The sequence below is a fragment of the Gymnodraco acuticeps genome, unplaced genomic scaffold, assembly GCF_902827175.1.
Source record: "Gymnodraco acuticeps unplaced genomic scaffold, fGymAcu1.1, whole genome shotgun sequence".
NCBI lineage: Eukaryota > Metazoa > Chordata > Actinopteri > Perciformes > Bathydraconidae > Gymnodraco > Gymnodraco acuticeps.
The window spans coordinates 1-24,317 of NW_022991986.1; the positions used below are offsets into that span (position 1 = coordinate 1).

The 24,317-nt window shown below is 43.7% G+C and overlaps 1 protein-coding gene across 1 annotated transcript in view; it reads left to right on the plus strand.

The window, feature by feature from the left end:
- Positions 1-115: 115 nt before the first annotated feature.
- Positions 116-24,317, plus strand: part of pola1 (polymerase (DNA directed), alpha 1) — a gene marked incomplete at its 5' end in the record, with an annotated part of 77,059 nt that continues 52,857 nt past the window's right edge. Inside the window, 8 exon segments of the mRNA XM_034201085.1 lie at positions 116-265; positions 385-507; positions 17,840-17,872; positions 18,068-18,160; positions 18,238-18,443; positions 18,909-19,041; positions 23,276-23,407; positions 23,673-23,847. Of these exon segments, the coding sequence (XP_034056976.1) occupies positions 116-265; positions 385-507; positions 17,840-17,872; positions 18,068-18,160; positions 18,238-18,443; positions 18,909-19,041; positions 23,276-23,407; positions 23,673-23,847 (1,045 nt within the window).

Genomic DNA, 24,317 nt, shown 5'->3' on the forward strand with positions numbered 1-24,317 from the left:
TCTAAAGATTGGTCCGGTTCTGAGGTGTGACGAGCCTCAACATCCTCAGTTTCCCAGTCTTCCCCTCACGTAAAATGCCCAACTAAACTTCCATCTCTTGTTTCCCCGGTAACAGGAGGACGGGTCGGATGACATTCCCGAAGTTCCCGATCAGAGCCTGGAGATGGGAATCCTGCCCAAAGAAATCAGGAAGCTGGTGGAGCGACGAAAACAAGTCAAACAGCTGATGAAGCAGCAGGACCTCAACTCTGACCTCTACCTGCAGGTACACACATAATGTGCTAATGACAATAGAGCCTTGAAACTTGAAACACACACGGGTAACCTCAACTGCAGTTTGAGATAATTAGCTATTCTAATATTCGTTGTCTGTCTCTCCGTCAGTATGATATCCGTCAGAAGGCTCTGAAGCTAACGGCTAACAGCATGTACGGCTGCCTGGGCTTCAGCTTCAGCCGCTTCTACGCCAAACCCCTCGCCGCCCTCGTCACACACAAGGGGAGAGAGGTGAGAGACACACACACACACACACACACACACACACACACACACACACACACACACACACACACACACACACACACTGCATAAACACTGTATGAGACTGATAGATAATGCACGTCTTAAAAAACTTAACTAAAACAAGCTTCTTAGTTGTACATTTATTACAGTACAAACTTTGACTACAATTTATTTTTTGGGATTAAGGCGAGACACGGCAGGCAAAAACATCGTTTTTCAAGTACTGGTCAATTTTGAGATTTTGTGCTATTTTGATTCTATAACATGTTTTCTTTCAGGCTTTTGGAAGGAAAACGTACAAAATACACATTTAAGTGTTTATTTTACTATAGTTTGTCTATTTGCGTCTGTAGATTTCTCCTAAATTCACCAAAAGTTAGCTTTCTAACGTAACATAAAGTACCGCGACCGCTGTGTGCACCATGTCAACAGAGGTATCGCTGGAAAGCTGTGTCTCTCCTGCACAATCTCATCAGATCCAAATATGGTCATTTCCTTTGTATCAGCAACCAATCGTGAAAGCACAAAGGGGTCTAAACCAAGAAATGAAATCTCATTGGCTGGTGTCAACTTCTGACAACGTGATTCGTTCAGATGCGTCACGTGGTGTGCTAAAACACTTCCTGGTTAGCTTTCTGCTAGAAATTGAAATCTCAAAATGCCAAAAGAACGGCGAAAAAAACGTTCACAGAGAAGACGACAACAATTGTCACTTGCACGAAGCAAGGTTAGACAAAAAACAAATGACCCTGAACATGAAATACCTTCACGGAGTGCGTCGATGCGCAAGCTGTCATCCAAAGAACAGGAGGGTTTAGCTAGCGCCTCACTGCAATCTTTAAAGGTCGTTTTCTCAAAATGAGTTTTTTCTCCTACTCTGAGTTCGAAATTTCAACTTCAGTTGCACGTACATACACCAAACCTTCCAGTTATATTCCTATCAATATTATGAAGGCTTTTACAGAAGGGTTTGTTCATATATCATTCATAGCCTGAATTATACAACATTGTATACCTAAAAACATGGCGAAAATGGATATTTTAGGGCTGTTGACAGTATTTTCTGATTTATGGAGTGATAAAAAGAGATATCCAATATCCCTTCTGTAAAAGCCTTAGATACTAATATGACTACAAAATGAAACAAGAATTTTGAATCTGGCTATATCCAAAGTTCAGATTTCGATTCCTGAAATGTGTTAAAATATGTGCATATTTAATGAGATAATGGATAATTTGCATATTTAAACATGCTATTTCAGAAACTTGTAATACAAAAGACAATTGCCTTATTGTAAGTAATTAACTGGAGAAATTTCTAGCTGATACCTTTAAGTTAAAAAAATTACCCTATTCACCTGGGGTGTCTCGCCTTAATTGATTGGTCTACAAAATGTAAGAAATAGTTAAAACCCTAAACCCAAAGATATTCACTTTTATATTACATAAAAGAGGCTGAAAACAGCATTTTCCGGCGTTTTTGCAGGAAAATAACGATACATCTAAAGAGGCAACAATTATATTTATGTTGACTGACTAACTGTCGCAGCTTTAGTGCACATCGAGCAAGAAGACGGGGCTTATAAAAGACCCAAATACTGATAAAATAAGAGCTCCAGTCTGGTTAATAGAAATTGAAACACTTCCATGTTTGTCCACAAGAGGGCACTGCTGGATTACATTTAACTTCATGCAACACTTTTCACTCTGCCATCTCTTCTGGTCTTCCGTTTCATTTTTGGTTTCCTCCTGTCCTCCTTTCCTCTCCTCATCGTTACCTCTTCCTCGTCACCTTGTGCTCTTCTCTGTTTCTAAATATGATCACTCCCTCAAGTTCATCACAATAAACACCCCGTGTGTGTGTGTGTGTGTGTGTGTGTGTGTGTGAGCTCTTAAGTATTTTCCATGAAGCTCACTCTCTCTATGTAAAGCCTGAGTGTGTCATGACTTCTTTCAACGCACACAAAAGGAACAGAACGGGGCGTGCTCTCAACAAAGTGTGTGTTGCATGACACAAACGGCTAAATCTGGTCGTGTAAGTGAACACCTCACACATGTCAGTGTTTGTACTCGTGTTCATTTAATGAGCTCTAACAGTACGAGTCCTCAGGGGAGTCCTTCATTCAGATCCTCTTACACACTCATTGTGTCCACTAATAGAGGGCAGGGCTCAGTGTGTGTGTGTGTGTGTGTGTTACTCTGACAGCCTCCAGACCTGCTTGTTGTTCATGATACGTTTGTAAAAAGGTGCTCATTTGATTCTCTGATACCAGTGGGAGTTCCTGTCCCTCCAGAGTTTAATCTTTGTCAACAGCCTTTAATGGATGAGTTTAATTACAGCTCGCTCCGGCTTCATTTGAAACAGGAAGTGACACCGCACTATTCTGTCATTACTACATTTCGTCAAACTAAATATTCATGATGGCTAATTCGATTCTGTGTGACTAATTGTTTGAGACTCATATTTGGATCTACAGTTTATTCCTAGGCTCCTTCAGGTGTGTGTGTGTGTGTGTGTGTGTGTGTGTGTGTGTGTGTGTGTGTGTGTGTGTGTGTGTGTGTGTGTGTGTGTGTGTGTGTGTGTGTGTGTGTGTGTGTGTGTGTGTGTGTGTGTGTGTGTGTGTGTGTGTGTGTGTGTGTGTGTGTGTGTGTGTGTGTGTGTGTGTGTGTGTGTGTGTGTGTGTGTGTGTGTGTGTGTGTGTGTGTGTGTGTGTGTGTGTGTGTGTGTGTGTTCAGAGTATCTGTGTAACTGAGCCTCAGTACTGTGTTTGTGTACTGCATGTGTACAGGAGGAGGCATTTCAGAGTCTTTCATCTTTAGGAATAGACACACACACACACACACACACACAGTTTAATAATATGCTAACGTGGAGATAGAGTGGTGGCGAAGTTAGCATCTCCCTGGTTCTTTCCACCAATTGTTTTTTCTCCATATTATGACAGAAAAAAGTGTTAAATTCTATAAAATCCCACAAAAAGCATTGACTTCCAGAGGAGGAAACGGAAGTGTTAAAATGCAGACTCATGAGCGGTGTTGGGACTCCTTTCTGCACCACTCTATATGGCGTATGATATTAAAGTGGCAACAGTTGTCCTTTTAACCTATCATGACGTTAATGATGATATTGCACAATGTAAGCACTTTAAAATGACACCTTGAGTTTGGTTTAGCTTGGCTTCCTATATGCCTCTCTTTCACTATGCAATTCAGTCGAAACCGAACTCTAGCAGTAATGCCGAGTCTTTTCTAAAGAAAGCAGCTAGCTCCAAACATGTGTATGAATTGCATGAATATATTTCGTGTGTCTGCTAATTTTCTCCCTAGCTGTTTCTCTAGAAGGCTTACGGTACGTCCACACAACGCTTCTGCCCATTCACTTTGAGCCGAACTGCATTGTGGGAAGCAAAGCGGAGATTTCCAGGCATCTCAGGCTTCAAAAGTTGAGCAATGTTCAACTTTTGAATCTTCTGAAGCTTCGACGGAAGCGTCAGCCAATCAAATCATATGCCAGTACAAGCTCTAGCCAATCAAACCGCTGCTTGTGTGTCAGGGGCGGGAGATTCATGTGATTGGTTGTTGGTCGAGCTTCAGACACGCCCGCCGGCAAGCTTCTTCCACAGCCGCTGTGTGGACGTGCCGTTTGGGAACAAATCAAAAATGGTGTCAGAGTTAAAGAACAACCCTTGTTGTAATGTGTCTTAAATATCACATGTGACACAGATAAAATCGGCTCATTTGAAAGCTAAAAGGCATTTAATTAGCTGATAATGATGGATATACGTTGAGCATTTGGAGAGCTAACATGCTGTAGCACTTTGTAGAATTTAGACAACTTTAAGCCAGGAATAAAAACGTTCCCAACATATTTTCTAATTGATTTTAAGACGTATTCAAATGTTTTCTGATCATCAAAAGCATGCTTTACCTCCTGTGTTCTCCCAGTGTGTTGAAGGGACAGTGAACACATAGCATTGTGTTTCATTCGGACGTAGACGGTGCTCAGAGTGAAGTGTGATAAGACCGATTGCAGAGACGAGCGTCTAAAGGTCAGACGTCAGTGCTGAGAAGCGCAGATCCACTTTGCACTCTGTTTACTTTGTATCCGTGTTCCTGGACGTCTATTTATACCGAGTGTGTTTCAGCATCAACACAACCAGGGAGTCCCACTGGGAGCAATGTGGACGCGATCATTTAATGCTCTCCCAAAATCTAAATCTGGACCTGCATTCGTTAGATATTCTGTTTCATTATCTCTTATAGCGGCACACATTTGTGAGACAGTCGGATGAGTTCAGTCACTCACTACTGTTTAGGGGACACGTAAAAGGTCTGAAAACAACTAAAGCTTTGTTAAATATTCAGTTGAGTTGTTTGCTTGCATTATCCCAAGTGATATTAACTTATATTTTGTCATTTAAATGAAGATAATGCTGCGTTTTCTCATGTTTCCTGCAAGAATCTGTCAAAAATGTGCCTTCTATCCAGTTTTAAGCCCATTTAAAAAAGCTTTTTCTAGATTTTAGTGCTTTTAAACTCAGTATTTTATCCATGTGAAGGTTTTTTGTCGTCTGAGAAATAAGCTCAGCTAACGTTAGCAACTAGGAGAAACTCAGATTCTCGTTTTTTGGGAGAGAATTCGACTTTTTTTGTAGATAATTCATGTACTATTAACTCCTGAAGTGGAAGAAGCTCTCTGCTTTAAGACAATGAAACAACTCCTATAATCCACACTACTCCCACAAACTGTCTTTCTGTATTGAAGGAGACTAACATTTAAAAACTGCATTTCATTTCATGTTAATCTGACATTTCTATCGTCATCCATGCACTACTATCCACCCCCGCTAGATGGACGCCCCTGAATCGGTTCTATTGAATTTGAATGGCGCATTAAAGTTTAACGACCGTACGCCGCAAGTAATTCTTGGCGGGCTTTCTGGTGTATTTGTGGCTAGTGCCGTTTGCACCCGGCCCTCATTTGAATCGTCACATTTGCACTTTCATATCATGAGTTAGGAGGCTTTTTTATTTTTGTAATTGCAACACGTACACAGAACACCACCCTGTCTGCGGTGTGTATCCCCCCCCCCCCTTGTGTTTGCATGTGTTCTGTTTTTATTGATTAGCTTAGCTCTCATCTTTCGCTCACTCTCGGTTTAAATTGAGGCTTAATCCCTCTGGTGTCTGCCGGGGGCCACGGTGCTCTCTGATCAGACAAGTTAGGAAGGGAAACACCAAATATAAGATCAAGTGTGTGTGTGTGTGTGTGGGTGTGTGTGTGTGTGTGTGTGTGTGTGTGTGTGTGTGTGTAGTGTGTGTGTGTGTGTGTGTGTGTGTGTGGTGATTGTGTGTGTGTGTGTGTGTGTGTGTGTGTGTGTGTGTGATTGTGGTGTGTGTGTGTGTGTGTGTGTGTGTGTGTGGTGTGTGTGTGGTGTGTGTGTGTGGTGTGTGGTGTGTGTGTGTGTCGTGTGTGTGGTGTGTGTGTGTGTTGTGTGTGTGTGTGTGTGTGTGTGTGTGTGTGTGTGTGTGTGTGTGTGTGTGTGTGTGTGTGTGTGTGTGTGTGTGTGTGTGTGTGTGTGTGTGTGTGTGTGTGTGTGTGTGTGTGTGTGTGTGTGTGTACAGGCTAATTTGAAAACTAAGAGATATACAAACTTATTTTTGAGGATGAAAAGTTTCCTGATATATATTCTAATTGATTTAATAGATGTTTTGTTAAAATAGATATAGGAAACCCCTCTTGATTCTTGAGTGTTTCCTGTGTGTGTTGGTACATGTGCTACTGGCCGAACTCTGCCCTTTGTCGGGGGCCATTTGTTGTGGCCCTCCTGTCCTGGTATGCGAGGGTATTAAAGGGGGGGCTGATGGGTATTAAGAGGAAGGTGAAGGTTTAGGATTACACCGCCGCAGATTGATGTCCCCCTCAACCCCTGCGCGTTATTTCGGGTCCTTTTGTAAGTTCGCCAGAGAACAGTTGGAGCGGAGATATATGAAGACAACTTGCGGTTATAACAGGCTGATAAATGCATCTGTCATACCAGGGAGACTTTTGTCCGCGAGAGAATCAAACGTAGAGAAAAGGAAGATTTCCTGCTGGCGCTTCGGGATCTCAGATCAGTTGCAGGGAGACATTTCCAGCATCTGGCTCGTCGGGGTGTTAATTTCTGATACCGGTGTTAATGTTGCTCGTCATAGCAAATAGAGGAGTGTCTATTAACAGTCAAGGGCGCCACAAAAAGCTGTATGAGTGTTATTCATCTTTGTCTTTAGGATCGTTGAATATTATACCATTTCCCCTCCTCTCGTGCATACAAGAGGGTTTTTAACATCGGGAAACCTGCCAAAATAGGCGATAAAGTCCTTTTCCATTGCTATAACACAAGTCTGTTATTCCTTGAGTTTCACGTTTTTATATCTGTTGTTTGTTCAGTTCAAGTGGTGAGTTTCCTGACGAGTTTGAATCACAACCGGCATAGTAAAATAACTTTTTCTGTCGATGTTTTGTACGTTAATAACTTATAATATGTGTCCTTGTACGTCTAGTCTTTTTACTTTCCCTTCTGTCTGCAGCCGACCTTTGCTTTGGGACAAATGCATTTCTGATTCTGTCACATTTCCATCACGGCCAATCAGATCTGGAGCCATTTCTCCCGGGGATAAAGCTGATTGTAACATTTCCCGTAAAAAGAAAGCCAGATTTAAGGTGGTTTTTTTGTCCAAAAGGAACAGAACTTACGCTAGGACACAGAAGCTCTTTTTCCTAGTTTTTTGAGCAGCCTTGTCTCTGAACACAAACTACGTGTGTCGGTGTGCGTAAGTCCTCCTAATCGAGTGATGTTAACAACCGAGGCCGCTCGAAGCCGTTGATTGTTGTGGCACGCAGATTGGTTTGACCTTCGCCCTTTTGCCAGCAAATCTGACAACCGTTAGCAGGTGTGTGTGTGTGTGTGTGTGTGTGTGTGTCTCGGGATGGAGGACGACTCCTGAGAGCCTTTCTGCTGTAATTGAGTCTCTGTCCTTGTGTTTAAAAACAGCCTGACAGGAGCTCGCAGTTCACATTATGGGATGGCATGCAGAGTGAGGAATGGGTAACGGAGCCGAGGGTGTGGAGAGGTCAAAGTTTGCTTTGGGTTAAACATCTATGTGCACTTGTGTGTGTGTGTGTCTGTAATGAACGCTAAGTAAATATTGTTGCCCCCCGGCGTCCCTCATGCAGATTCTGTGTCATTCCTCTTGTCCTGTAACAAATCATTTCCCCCCGAATTTAGAAATACCAGATCACGTCTCGTGTGTTTGAGTAAACACCGTTGTCCCCATTGCTTTCATTCAGTCGCCGCTGCAGTCTCAGAACCACAAAGGTCATTTTGACATTTCCCCGAATTAGATTTAAGAACACATAAGCTGTAATATGTGTGTGTGGGGATGTTTCCACGCCGTCCACCGCGCTGGCTTTGCTCCTGATAGGAGAGGACTTAACAAATAGTCACATGGGAGCAGCGCTGCTATTTTGGCAGGACAGTCGGAGGGTTCAGAATCTAAACAGCGACTTTAGTAACGTGCTCTAATGAGGCCATGTGAGACCGGGATAATGTCGGGGATTATAACTCGTTACGTCTGACACGGCGACTTTATCACGGTCACTGGTGGTTGTTAATGAGATGATAATTAGTGTGTGGTTTTAGCTGACTTTACAAGAAGGTGATACATGTAGTTATAATAAAACCTTTACATTTATTGATAAAAAAGACCTTTTTAGTTTTAGTCTCATTTAGTCACCTTCATCCTGTTTTTATTTAGTCAAGTTTTAGTCGACTAAAAGTCAACATTTTAGTCTTATTTTAGTCAATGAAAACTGTTGAGTCTTTTTTATTATATAGAACATTTCAGTCAAACTAGCCAAAACCAATAATTTGTCATTTTAGCATATAAATAAATAAGATGATATCTTGTCCTTATTTGATGAAACTCAGGTTGAATGATGAAGAAGCTTTGCAGAGAGTATCCGGTCAGGTTTGTGGTGTTTTCTGTGTTATGGCCACATTGCTTCCCTTCTGATGAAACAATGCATTCGCTCTTTTTCTCCGCCTCATTGTAGCGAAAATGGGCCCAAATATCACGTTGTTTCTTTCTCCCAAGCAGTGGTGGCTTTAGACTTTTTCGTTGTCAGTCATTTTGACGGATCGTAACATTTCCGTCATAATCCATTATTATCCGTCGAGTGCACAATTTATCACTCACTCGCGCTGACGGGGGGGGTATTCGGTTAACGCGAGTGCGACCACTGCTCCCAAGCCCTGTTGTTGCCATTTCATTTTCTGTTAAATAAGGTTAGTTAGACCACGAGTTAGACCCGAGTCTTCTTGACAGTTCATATAGTGCCGCTGCTCGGTGTAATTCAAATCTGCCGCCGCGCGCACCACAGACACACAGCTGCTGCCCTGCCGCAGCACAGACACACAGCTGCTGCCCAGCCGCAGCACGGACACACAGCTGCTGCCCAGCCGCAGCACGGACACACAGCTGCTGCCCAGCCGCAGCACAGACACACAGCTGCTGTCCAGCCGCAGCACAGACACACAGCTGCTGCCCAGCCGCAGCACAGACACACAGCTGCTGTCCAGCCGCAGCACAGACACACAGCTGCTGCCCAGCCGCAGCACGGACACACAGCTGCTGCCCAGCCGCAGCACAGACACACAGCTGCTGTCCAGCCGCAGCACAGACACACAGCTGCTGCCCAGCCGCAGCACGGACACACAGCTGCTGCCCAGCCGCAGCACAGACACACAGCTGCTGCCCAGCCGCAGCACGGACACACAGCTGCTGCCCTGCCGCAGCACAGACACACAGCTGCTGCCCTGCCGCAGCACAGACACACAGCTGCTGCCCAGCCGCAGCACGGACACACAGCTGCTGCCCTGCCGCAGCACAGACACACAGCTGCTGCCCTGCCGCAGCACAGACACACAGCTGCTGCCCTGCCGCAGCACAGACACACAGTTGCTGCCCTGCCGCAGCACAGACACACAGCTGCTGCCCTGCCGCAGCACAGACACACAGCTGCTGCCCTGCCGCAGCACGGACACACAGCTGCTGACCAGCCGCAGCACGGACACACACAGCTGCTGCCCGGCCGCAGCACCGGAAATGGAACTGCTTGGAGAAAAACTGACTATCAGAGATGTAACGTTATCTTTGATAATATTTCGTCTCCTCATTTTTCGTCAACGAAAGTAAAGAGAGATTTTGGCATAGTTTTTATTTAGTAAACTACATTTTCGTCTCGTCACTTTTCGTCAACGATGATTTCGTTGCAGTTATTGTTTACTGCCGTCGGTGCCGTCTCGTCATCGTCTCGTTTTCGTCATGGAAAAAAAGGTCGTTGACGAACATATTTCGTCATAGTTTTAGTCAACGAAATTAACACTATTATTGATCAATCAAACCAACATTTGTACCGATATATATTTGCACGATATCACGCATTTACTGCGCAATCATCGTGGCCACAAGTATTAAATCATACTGCGATATCTGTAGATTATTTTAATATAGTAATCCATTAGTTCATTTCATTAATAATTAATAATTCCTTACATTTATTATAGCGCTTTTTCAATGACTCAAAGCGCTTTACATATACACACATTACACACATATCATACATGCAATGGTCATGTACTGTGGACAATACCCACAGGAGCAAGTTCAGGTGAAGTGTCTTGCCCAAGGACACAACGGCCTGACGCAGTGGCGGCAGGAGCGGGTTTCGAACTGGAGTTCCCCAGCACCACTGCGCCACCCGTCCCATTTCATTGTGTTTAGCCACTTTTTTGTGATAAAGTAATTATGCATTTGCTGATAAGAGGCAGTACCAGATCTAGGGACACTAGATTACTTACACAATAAAAGCATATGTTTATTATTAACATTAAAATATGTCATTAATTAAATATCACAGTTATTGTCAACACACCTCAAACAAATGCTTGAATGTAACTACAGCTTGATTTGTGGCATATAGGTTGTAATTTGCATATTTTAACCTGAAATATATATTTGTAGGTTTACTTATGAGAAGGGGAAACACTTTTGTATTTATTTTGAAGGAAACATGTACCATTTAAAAAGCCTCTATAGCTTCAAATCTCGCACTATGTTCACCAGATACATCTGTGTGTTTGGTGCTGAGCAGGTCGTGTCTATGTATTGTGTTCTATAAAGTTTCAATTCATTAAAACCACTTTAAAGTTCAGATAAAAATATATTCATAGAAATCAGCCCCGACGCAGTGAATGCAATTGTAGCTGATGACAAAGGTCATTTCTTCTTCTACTGCCTGCGATCTCAAATATCACATTTTAATCACCATCCCTTTTTCACTATCTACACATGCGTTATTTATTTCCCCGGAGACATTTTAAGAACCCATCGGTGGGTGAGTCCTTTGCCTGCGGACAGAGTGACTCATCAGGACCTTAAAGTGCCACATTTTTTATTTCCAGGCACCAGAGGCACCGCTGTCATTGTCGAGTTATTCCCAATGAGCGCCGGCGTGTGTGATCTCAGCCGGGGGTTTTAAATCAGACGAGGCTTTACAGCGGATTGACCCTCCCAGTAGCAGACATGAGTACACAGCAAAGGCATCTGCCAGGACAGGTGTGTGTGTGTGTGTGTGTGTGTGTGTGTGTGTGTGTGTGTGTGTTAGGGATGGCTTTTTCAAGGCCGATACCGATTATTAGTAATCAAGCAGACCGATATTTGGAACCGATATACATTTGCAGTAAAATCAGAAAATCTTGGTGTCAAAATGTAGAATAACACAAACTCCAACACAACTCAACACAACTTCTTTGAAATGCATTTAAGCATATATTATGTTTAATAAACTTTTAAACATCTTACAACTGGTTTCCTCTCTGCCCTTTTCTTTAGTGCAGCAATGAGTTAGAGAGAGACAGGAAGTGGGGCTGCAGGCTGACATGCTTAACTAACAAGAATACTTAATTTATTATATCTGTCTACCTAGCATAACATCCCAATAAGCTGCTAGCAACTGCAAAACACTAGTGCTCGCTAATGTTTAGCAAACTATTAAAAGTGAGGCTATTACAGTAGACCTAACGTTAGTCTAGGACCCTCACTTCTAATATTTTGCTAAACATTTGCTAGATACATGTTGGCTAGCTAATGAGCTTCACATATCAACCTGAAAAACTGCGAGGCTCCACTCGCAGCCCCCCCCCCCCCCCCCCCTCCGCACCACAGTTACTCCGCTGCGAGACGCTGCACGCACCCCCAACTCTGACTGACTTCCCGCGTCCCTGTGTAACTGGGAAACTGATAGAATTGGATCATAAGATGGTGGTGTTTTTGCAACTTCAGCATAGGGGATAGGTTTATTGAACTTCGGTTTAACACATGTTGGCTCTGCCGCTCAGCGCTGCTGCTTGCTTCAGTCTGTGTCTGCGTTCTTTCGCACCTGCCTGTAACCTGAGAAGGTCCCGCCTCTCTGGCTCCCGCCCGGAAGATCTTCAGTGATAGCCTATCAGATAGCGCTGTGGGCGGGACATTGCGCGTGTACACAGAGCGGTGACTGCAGCCAGAGAAACGGCAGTGTGTGTGTGTGTGTGTGTGTGTGTGTGTGTGTGTGTGTGTGTGTGTGTGTGTGTGTGTGTGTGTGTGTGTGTGTGTGTGTGTGTGGTGTGTGTGTGTGTGTGTGTGTGTGTGTGTGTGTGTGTGTGTGTGTGTGTGTGTGTGTGTGTGTGTGTGTGTGTGTGTGTGTGTGTGTGTGTGTGTGTGTGTGTGTGTGTGTGTGTGTGTGTGTGTGTGTGTGTGTGTGTGTGTGTGTGTGTGTGTGTGTGTGTGTGTGTGTGTGTGTGTGTGTGTGTGTGTGTGTGTTCGAGTGACAAAACACTTCTGAAGAGATATACAAATCTTTTATGCATCTTTCGTGTGAAATTGCATTAGTGGAAAAGGGGTGTGTGTGTATTGAAATCATTTCAGTGAGAAAAATCATTCCTGCGTCTGTGTTTGGAGCAGTGAGGATTATTTTATGCATCTTTATTTGTGAGATTGTGTTAGTGGAAAGGGGGTGTGTGTGTGTGTGTACCCCCCCTTCCCCCTGCTCTGACAGTGGTGTGTTCCTCCACAGGTGCTATTTCAGTCGCCGACTGTCATCCCAAAATGCTTTTCAGCTGAGTGCTTTTCATAACAATCGTCACTGGCTCTCTTTACAAGGGCCCTCAGCCGCTCTGAGGTTTAAAATGCTGCCTCTGATCTGCTCGTCGGGGGGGGGGTGGGGGGTGGTGGTATGTGTGTGAAGGGGTATTAGCTTTATTGTGCATCTCTGTATTATCTTTTATTGCTTCCCTTTCAATCTATAACCCATTTGTCACTCGTCCAATGCAGGTCAAACAGGACTCGTATTGTTATTTAAAGTTACCGCCTGACGAAACACATGACATCTAAATCCCTCGTAAATAAGGCTAGCAGATAGCTGAACAACAGCTGAGGAAAATCCAGATATCACAACGAGGCTGAACCTCTCATCAATTAGCATGGCTTCGTGCAGGATCACACGGTAATGTGACGCACATGCAAAGACATGATACTAGTGAGTTTAAAGCACTACATTAAGGGGATTGGAAGCTCAATTGGGAAGAGCAGATTTAACAGTGAGGTATTAAAAGTGTTATCGAGTTATCTGTCACTTTTCCTTGTTTTTTAAAACTTTTTTATTATTGATTTGCTTTGTCCATACATGTACTTTGCTCAAATTACAATCACATTCTTTTCCAGGTATTATAAGTAAAACAAAACATGCTTTATTCTATGCTTTAAATCCCAAATTAGCATGACAGCTAGCAATAATGGGTTAAAATCCGAAGCTCTTGCAGTTCACAAATGTATATATTATAACAATAATTAGTATTTTATTCCCTGTACAGTATTTAATTGTACATCCTGTTCTATTTAACATTCATAGTCTACTTATTCCTGCTTTTAATACCTGCAGCATTGTGTCACTTGCACTATTTAATGACTTTAGTACAATGTATGTTGCTCTGTTGGAAGAGCCTGGGACTTTTAATTGAAGCTTTTAATTGCTAACAACTATTAGCTATTGTGCGAATGACAATAGCACCTTTTCGAATGAAATGCAAAGACATGAGGCATTGTTAAAAGCACTGCATTAAATTGGACTTCAAGCTGTGAGAAGTAGAGCCAGAAACTGTGAAGTGCAGATTCTACAATCGGCTATTTAAAAGTGTAGTTGTATTTGTGTTAAACCTCCATTGTATGACAGTTTTTCGACTCGATATCTGTTCAGAAACCCAGCTTTCGGCTTCGTCCAGCTGCAGAAGTCGGGGTTTGTCATTTCTTTTGGACCTGTGCTCCTGTAGTTGTCTCCCTCGTTCACTTCCTGGCAGCTTTGAGTGTTACACTGTACGGTCGCACCACTTAACTACATCTTTTAGCAGCATTGGCAGGGTCAGACGCCCTGGAGTCTCACGGCAGACTGTTGGGTAAATTATGTTTTTTAAAAATGGGGAGGACAAAGTGAAAATGTCACCTGTGAGCTGTGAGAGTGTTGAAGTACTGCAGGAACTCTGCACTCAGCTGGAGCTCTGTCCAACATGTTTCTGCAGAGTAATGAAGCTGCGGCATGCAGGTTTATCTAAAGAGGATTTGAATGTGTCTTAATTAGTAAGACTGCAAATCTTATTATTATTTTCATATAGTTTAGAGAGTCTGAAGTTGGTCATACGACTATTTCAACGACGTGTTTTCATTTTTTCTGAATCCAGCAAGTCTTTTCTTACTTTTTTGCTTGATAAAATATCAGAAACTAGCTAAAAATATTCATCCTAAACTCCCAACTTCCAGTCTTTAAATATCTTCTTTTAGCGAGGAGGTGGAAGAGCATGAAATCTCCAAATGTTTTTGTGACGAAGATGGCTTCGTCACTGTGGACTGACGGCTTCGGGCTTTGTATATTGCACATGTGTTTTATTTTGAAAAGTGTTCCCTTTCCCCATGTCTGTTGCTGTTGATTGTGTGCACCTGGTGCCCTGTGTTGTCTCCTCCCCCCTCACCTGTGTCCTGTTGGGTTGATTAGTGTGGGTATTTAGGCTCTGTGTTTCCTGTTTTGTTTGGTGTGTGAGATCCTTGTGACTGTGCTCACGTGACCAGCGAGATTGAGGCTGTGTCACGTGAGCAATAAATGCCCACACCGGGTTGTATTTGGGACGCTCTGCCTCCTTGCTTGGTCGGGCCGCTCAACGGTCAGCTTCACAGTTTTCTTTGCCATTTTTGCATAAAAAATTACTTAAAGATGCGGTAGGTAATTTTGGAGAAACCAGCTCGAGTGCGCTAGAATTTGAAAATACACAGCCGGAATAAATCTGCCACTTCCTCACAGAGTCCCTCCTCCAACACACACGAACGAGCACATGACCAATGAGGGCACGAGATCAGTTTGAGCACAGATGGAAGGCACTTCAGATATTCATTGCTATCGGGATGTTGAGAGCATTCCATGGAATATAACAAGTGTATCTCGAGCCGGTTTCTCAAACGTACCTACCCCACCTTTAAATGATTAATCAATTATCAAAATGTTGCGCAAGTATTATATTGACTTATAGATTTGTCAATTAATATATTCAAGCATGAGTAAAATGTGTTTTTCACAAGATTTGGGTTTTTACCTTCATTTCTGTCTAAGAAATGAAGGTAGCAGTAGTAAATAGCGCTGCACAGTGCTAAGTGTGCAGAGGAAGAGGCATGCCATCTAATTTGACCTCTGACCCGCCTTGACCTTTTGCAGCCAAAATAATGTGACATGACACCTCAGCTCTCACCTTGAAAATTAAGGTTGGGGTAGCGATAACGAGTGTTTGAAAATGAAGTTAAGACAATACTCCTGCTTCGATCCTTCACAGCGCTTATCAGTGAGCTGCTCAACTAGTGTCCAGTCATTACACTGTATTAACAGAGGAGCTGAGAAGAAACATGGACAATTCACTGAGGTTTTGATTTAGTTATTGATGTTTTTGTTAAATGTTAAGTATTAGTTAAAAGAAATAGGGCAAATAGGACATAGAAGTGACTTGCTTTGACTTGTTGTGGATGCCAAAGGATTGAAAATCGACTTCTTAACGACATCAGGAACTTAAATATTTTCATTCATTAGGGTTGTTACATGTCAGCAGATAGTGAAAAACCACGGTCATAAGTTTCCAGAGCTTTTCAAAACTCCGTATTTATGCGACAAACTCTTGGAAACCCAAAGATTAAATGATTTGATATCAAAGAAGAGTCAGAAACAGGCATCTGTCGAGCTTAAATGAGTGAAGTTATGCTAAAAAAAAAGGTAAAATGAACAATAAAATGGCTGTAAATACGTTTTCTGTCAACGTATTGATTGTTTGTTCCGCTGTTTGATAATCTTGTTGATATGATAGAGTAGTATTTCTGAAGGACACGGCGTCAGGTTGAGTAATTCGAGTGAAGCTTGTGCAGTTGTTGGCTTCAGTACGAGAGGCATGCATGGTGCTCACACACACACACACACACACACACACACACACACACACACACACACACACACACACACACACACACGAGAACCTTCCTCCCTGGGGCTGTGTGTTTGCATTGGTTCCTTCCTATAGTATGTGTGTGTTGGTATGTGTCTGAAGATGACACACACACACCGTCAGTTTGTCACAAATTGCATCATGGTCAAAGGACTTGTCTTTCACACGGCTCGTTCCGGCCGGGACTGACGGCGGATGGAAAACCTTCTAAATGAGTCCGCACATCAATTACATCAACGCATTCACACCTCGCTCGCCCCATAACACCAACCCCTCCGCGTCTGTCTCTCTCATCTCTCTATTCTTCCCTCCTCTGCCCTTTCCTTCTGTCTATTCTCTGATCCTTCCAGCCTCTCCTCTTTCAGCGCTTCCTTTTTCTGCTTTATCATGGCCAAAAGTCTCATTTTCACTTTGTTACAAGTTTAGGGGACAAGGTACAGAAGTTAAAAGAGTTACAGCAGTTCTTTTAAAGCTCAAGCATTGAAATCACACATTTTTAAATTAGGCCTAAAATGTCTATCTAGTTAATAGGCTCAATTAACTCAATAGGCTCTAATTAATGTGACCAATGGAAACCTGATGGCGGCTCCTTTTCTTCAGGAGCGTATCAATATTTTCGTACTAATCAGACTTGAATTGATACTCGTTGAAATGTCTCAAAATGTTAACTTTACCTCAGTAGATTTCTCCACCTGCGACTAAATCTAAACTCGTCCTTTTTAGATTTAATTTGTAAGCTATCAGGAGACAGGCGAGTCATTTGGCCTGCATTAAAGCTTAGCAGCACAATTTAGAGGTGTGTGTGTGTGTGTGTGTGTGTGTGTGTGTGTGTGTGGTGAGACCTTGACCTTGACTGCAGTCCCTAATGGAGGAGGCTGTTCTGTGAACGACCCCCCCCCTCCCTGCCGTACAGCGGTATGTAGCAGCCCATAAAGCATGCTTAAGTCCCACTCTGGTTTCAGGGAGTGGACCCCCTCCCCCCTCTTGGTTTAACCCCCCCCTCCCTCTCGTTCCTCGCACTCTGAAATAGCCACGTCCTTGTCCCCACACCGAGTACAGGACGTGTGTGAGTGTCTGTATATATGTGTCTGCGGTTGATTGAGGAGCAGATTGCTGGTGACAGGTCACACTGCGTTCTGTCCCTCCGACCCCCCAGATTAGCCACCCGGAGCCCCCCCCCTCCCTCTCTTATGGACCCCCACCTGTTGGGATCCCTCTGCTGCTCAGATCTCACACACACACACACACACACACACACACACACACACACACACACACACACACACAGAGTGGACATACTTCGTTAACAGAATTCTCCTATTTGTCCGTCACTCACTCTGCTGGTGATAAAGGCCATTAAGTCATTAAGGTGTGTTTCTGTGTGTGTGTGTGTGTGTGTGTGTGTTGCCCGGCTGGGGTGTGTGTGGGGGTTGAAAAGACGCCTGTCACAGCACGCTCTCATAATTGCCCTCTTAGCCAATTATCCCCCATTTAAAAAGCAAGTCACCTGCTCTGCTACAATTCTACACACACACACACACACACACACACACACACACACACACACACACACACACACACACACACACACACACACACACAGAAAATATAACCTAGGAACTTCATATTTAATAATAGTTTTTTCCTCATTTGTTTGTTTACTGTGCTGTTGTTACTATCTGTATTCATTATGTTGTGTGTTTCCCTTTCAGATTCTGATGCACACCAAAGACCTGGTTCAGAAGGTGGGTTATTAAGTTAATATATTACACATCTAGTCATGGAAAAAACTGAAATAAACTCAATGTATGTCATTGATTTAATACAGTGCAACTATATATATGTGGAAGTACATATAGAGAAAGTACTTTAAGTTTTTTTTATTGTCCAGCCTTGATGTGAAACTGATATATTTTCTTTCGTTATTTTATGTGACTCAGATGAATCTTGAGGTCATCTACGGAGATACTGACTCCATCATGATCAACACCAACAGCAAGTCTCTGGAGGAAGTCTACAAACTTGGAAATAAGGTAAGAACAGAAGAGAATTTCCTTTCTTTAAGTTTGGACGTTTTCCCTGAATGCATATATGTGTTTGTTACATCCAGGTGAAAGCCGAGGTAAACAAGCTCTACAAACTTCTGGAGATCGACATTGACGGCGTGTTTAAGTCTCTTTTGCTGCTGAAGAAGAAGAAATACGCCGCCCTGGTGGTGGAGAACCACGGCGAGGGACGATACAGCGTGAAACAGGAACTCAAAGGACTGGATATCGTCCGCAGAGACTGGTGTGACCTCGCCAAGGAGTGTGGAAAGTACGTGAGAGACAGGGTTTTGACTTATCATAGATCTTTACAAATCACTTGTTATGCATTAAACACAGATAGTAACCAGGAGGTCAAAGGTATGATAATACAAATAAAATAAATAATGGTTTCTCTCTGACAGGTAAGACACAAGACAACTGAGTCGATGCAACAATATCAAATATAAAACACCTGCACTCTCATCTGCACACTTATGTAAATATATTTAACATGTTCATACAAATGCACAACTCTTTACTGTAATATCTTGTTTCAATAGTTACTTTATCACTTTGCTGTATTATGATTTTAATTTGTTTTCTATTTTATCTTTATGTTTAAAGCGTGAATCCTGTTTTTCATTTGAACCGTGTTGCTGCTGTTAACGCCTGAATTTCCCCAAGAGGATAAATAAAGTTCCATCTTATCTTATCTCTTCTTAAAATGTGTTCCTCTCCTCTGTTGTTCTTGCAGCTACGTGATTGGTCAAATCCTGTCGGACCAGAGTCGTGACGTGATTGTGGAGAACATCCAGAAACACTTGGTGGAGCTGGGAGAGAAAGTAGCAGCTGGAAGCGTTCCACTCAACCAGTACGAGATAAACAAGGTGAAAACACGGCTATAAGCGTCTACATTTCCACACCTTGATAGAAAAGTCTTTAAAGGGATAGTTCAGATCGTCCAATGGGGGGGGTTCTATGAGGTTCTGAGGGCCGAGGTAGCAGGAAGACTTGATTTAGAAAAAACGAATATTAATTGCACGAATATTTTCACCGCTTTCAAAGCCACCTGCCAGTACAGAGCCTAGTTTTCTACCACTAACATTTGTGTGTGTTTATTTAATGATATTGGTCAATTGGAACTTATAGAATAGAATGGGATGAAACCCTCTTCAATGGTCACACATGCACTTCTGGCTACGCATCACTCATTGGATTTTAGGAACCTCCCCTCGATTCTATTGGCTCTAACGGTCAAAAAGAGATGTCAATCATCAAAATCGACAGAGGGGGGCCAGAGATATGGAAAATGCACCCAAATGAACCCAGAAGTGGGTTCTTTTTTCTAAACCTCTCTAAAAAGGTCAAATGTCACTTTTATTGCATACAGGGTACTTATTATATATTATAGTTTGGATTCCTAAAGCTTTTAGTCTACCATCCCATCATTCAAGGGTGCTTTTCACTATAAGTAATGTTTTTATTTGGACGGACACTAACATTTACATTTTTTTACTATGTTCAATCTGAATTTACTTTAAAATAAAAAACATCTATATTGATTCTGACTTTTCTACATCCAACTCACAGGTTTAACCTTGCTTTGAGAAAAAAGATTATTAATTTACCCCTTTTAGAAGATATGGTCATTTGTTCTGGGAATGTCATTTTCGAGCCTGAGACCTGAAAAACAGGCTAATCCTTGTGGGGAAATTCAGTAGTTCAAGCAGGGGTAAGAATGAAAAACAGGACAGCATTACATTACATTGCATTTAGCTGACGCTTTTATCCAAAGTGACTTACAATAAGTGTGTTCGACCAACAAGATACAAACTTGAAGAAAACAGAATCATATAAGTACATCAGGCTTCATAGAGCTAAAACATTTCAAGTGCTACTCAACTGGCTTTAGATAAGCCAGTCCTTTATTAGTATAAAAGTGCTTTGTTAATAGTTCTATCGCTCGAAGTGGAGTCGAAAGAGATGAGTTTTCAGTCTGCGCCGGAAGATGTGCAAGCTATCTGCCGTCCTGATGTCAATGGGGAGCTCATTCCACCATCTTGGAGCCAGGATAGCAAACCCACGTGTTTTTGCTGATGGGAACTTGGGTCCCCCTCGCAGTGAGGGCGCAGCGAGTCGTTTGGCTGATGCAGAGCGTAGTGCACGTGCTGGGGTGTACGGTTTAACCATGTCCTGGATGTACGAAGGGCCAGATCCATTCGCAGCACGGTACGCAAGTACCAGTGTCTTGAAGTGGATTCTAGCAGTTACCGGAAGCCAGTGGAGGGAGCGGAGGAGCGGAGTGGTGTGGGAACATTTAGGAAGGTTGAAGACCAGACGAGCCGCTGCATTCTGGGTTAGCTGCAGAGGTCGGATGGCACATGCAGGTAGACCAGCCAGGAGGGAGTTGCAGTAGTCTAGGCGTGAGATGACGAGAGCCTGGGCCAGAACCTGCGGCGCTTTCTGAGTCAGCTGGGGACGTATCTTCCTGATGTTGTAAAGCGTGTATCTGCAGCAGCGGGTTGTAGCAGCGATGTTTGCAGTGAAGGACAGGTTGTTATCTAGGGTCACACCCAGATTCCTTGCAGTCTGAGTCGGGGAAACAACTGAGGTGCCGATGTTGATTGTTAGGTCAAGAGTGGGACAATCTTTTCCCGGAAGGAAGAGCAGCTCAGTCTTGTCAAGGTTGAGCTTGAGGTGGTGAGCAGACATCCACTGAGAGATGTCAGCTAGACAAGCAGAGATGCGTGCGACGACCTGGGTCTCTGAGCGGGGAAAGGACAGAATTAATTGGGTGTCGTCAGCGTAGCAGTGGTATGAAAAACCATGTGGGCTAATGACAGATCCGAGCGAGTTTGTGTACAAGGAGAAGAGGAGGGGACCAAGAACAGAGCCCTGAGGGACCCCTGTAGTTAATTGACAAGGGTCGGACTCAGACCCTCTCCAAGTCACCCTGTAGGTACGGTCTTTCAGGTATGAGGTGAGGAGGGAAAGTGCAGAGCCTGAAACTCCAAGTTCTTGGAGAGTGCGAAGGAGGATCTGATGATTCACCGTGTCGAATGCAGCAGACAGGTCCAACAGGATGATGACAGAGGAGAGGGAGGCTGCTTAGTGTGCAGTTCCTCAGAGACAGCAAGGAGGTGAGCTGTTGAGTGACCTGCCTTGAAACCAGACTGGTGCGGATCCAGAAGGTTGTTCTGATGGAGATAACAGGAGAGTTGTTTAAAGACAGCGCGTTTTAGGTGATTTAGACAGGAACGGGAGGAGAGAGACAGGCCTGTAGTTTATAACATCAGACGGGTTGAGAGTGGGTTTCTTTAGGAGAGGGTTTACTCTTGCCTCCTTGAGACTGTTTGGAAAGTGACCAGAAGTTAGAGAAGTGTTGATGAAATGGGTGAGAAACGGTAGAATATCAGGAGCGATAGTCTGAAGGAGGTTTGAAGGGATAGGGTCCAGAGGACAGGTGGTAGGGCGGGCAGAGGTAATGAGGGTAAGAACCTCACTTGGAGAGAGAGGGGAAAAGGAGGTAAGTGTGTTGGTGGAAGGAAGGTCTGGTGACCCAGCGGTGAGTAAAGGGGAGTCAGAAAAAGAAGAGCGAATATCATCAACCTTTTTTTCAAAGTGGTTAACAAAGTCGCTTGACAGAAGTGAGGAGGGGGGAGGAGCTTTTGGAGGGTCCAAGAGGGTGGAGAAGATGGAAAATAGTTTTTTAGGATTGGAATAGGAAGATTGGATCTTATCTTGAAAGAAAGTGCTTTTTGCCTGAGAGATCGAAGCAGTTAAAGAGGAGAGGAGAGCTTGATAGGTTAGGAGGTCGTCACGGTGTTTGGATTTCCACCACTTCCGCTCTGCTGCCCTAAGGACGGTTCTATTAGCACGCAGTGCATCATTTAGCCAGGGAGCCGGAGGGGACTGACGAGCCTGCCGAGATGTGAGAGGACCGAGAGAGTCCAGAGAGGATGAGAGAGTAGAGAGGAGAGTTTCTGCAGCAGAGTTTGGAGGCAGTAGTTGGAACGAGTCAGAGGAAGGGAGGGCTGAGAGCACCGATGAGGCAAAGGTAGAGGGGGAGAGGGAGCGAAGGTTACGGCGGACAGGTGCAGGATGAGAAGAGATTAGTTTGTTATGTTTGGAAAGGGATAGAGAGAATGAAATGAAGAAGTGATCGGATGTGTGGAGCGGGTTTACAGAGAGGTTAGAAGTAGCGCAGTTCCTTGAGAATATGAGATCAAGGACATTGCCAGCTTATGAGTCGGTGGGGACGGAGAGAGTGAGAAAGCAAAGGCGGTTAACAGAGATGTTAGTTCGTCTATCTTCCCCATCTGGAGGTTGAAGTCTCCGAGAAGTACAGCGGGAGGGCCAGTTTCAGGGATGTGTGAGAGGAGATTATCTAATTCCTCCAAGAAGTCCCCCAAGGCGCCTGGTGGACGGTAGAGAACAACAATGGTTAACTGTATAGGATGGGTTACTGTGACGGCATGGAATTCAAAGGTGGAAGGAGTGAAGTTAGGTAGCTTGAAGAGGGAAAAGCTCCATTTGGGAGAGAGCAGGAGACCAGTGCCACCTCCTCTGCCAGTGGGTCTGGGTGTATGGGAGAAGGAATATGCAGTGGAGAGAGCTGCTGGGGTGGATGTGTTGGATGGAGTAATCCAGGTCTCAGTGAGAGCAAGGGAATCCAGAGACTGCAGGGAGGCGTAGCCAGAGATGAAGTCAGCCTTAGGAACAGCTGACTGGCAATTCCACAGGCCACCTGAAACTAGATGTTGGATCTCAGTGGAGCACGTGGGATAGACGGGGCCGGTTATATCGATTAGGAGATACACGGGGCCAGTGATAACTGCGAGAAGACAGAGCACAGATCAATACAATTAAAGATAACAATTAAAAGGATAAAAAAACTATGAAATAAGAGATGATGAATTAAAATGAACATATATACATGTTAGATATATTTACATGAATGTGTGCAAACCGTGTGTATCTACGTATCGATTATGGATCTTACAACTCCCATGTACAATAAGAGTGAAACATGTTGTAGCTCTGGTAGATGTTGGCTGCATTTAAATTGAGTTTATTCTATTCTGTTTCTCGTCTCATATAATCGTCGTGCTTCCCCTCCAGGCTCTGACTAAAGACCCTCAGGACTACCCGGATAAGAAGAGCCTCCCTCACGTGCACGTCGCTCTGTGGATCAACTCTCAGGGGGGTCACCGGGTCAAAGCCGGAGATACCGTCTCCTACATCATCTGCAAGGTGTGTGGAGCAGAGGGAAAAATATGAAGTTATTTAAAAATATATTAAAACAAGATACATTTGAAAGAAGTACAAAGTGGTTGTCTTGCTTCTAGTTCAAAAAGACGACACCCTTCATTGAAAGAAGGTTAGCACAAGATCAACATGTTTGAATCCTTAGACAGCTGTCCATGTCCTTAAGATTAGCAGGCGATTGAAATCAGCATGTTGACACAAAGATGGATTTTGAGTAAACCCTGTAGTAAAACCTTCTGTCCCCCTTCAGGACGGCTCCACGCTGGCGGCCAGTCAGAGGGCGTACGCTCTGGAGCAGCTTCAGAAGCAGGAAGGTCTCAGTCTGGACGTCCAGTACTACCTCGCCCAGCAGGTTCACCCCGTGGTGTCCCGCATCTGTGACCCCATCGAGGGCATCGACGGCGTGCTCATCGCCACCTGGCTCGGTGAGATACCCTCTACTTTAGTTTGATAGAGTTACAAACACGAGGATCAAACTGATGTGTTTAAAGTCAGGAGATATTTGGGACAAAGAGAACTTTCCAAAAAGCTAATTATGCAACTTTCGGAATATCAATTTGCTTTGAATATTGTATTTATTTTGTATTATACAATAACGAAGAAGTATATAAAGCATTTGTTCCATTCTGGATGTTGCATTATATACACTATACATACACTCAATACACTATAATACTATCAGGGATGCTCCGATCGCCAATTTCGGGGCCGATCACCGATCGCTGGAATCAGTATCGGCCGATAGCGATCGCTGATCCGATCGAGTGGGCGGGGCCTAAATGGAAGATTTAAACATCACTTAAATCTTCCTTTTAAAGTGATGTTTAAAACTCAGTTAATGCTCATTCTCTGGAGCTTCCACAAACAACAATCAACTTAATTATTACATTCAAAT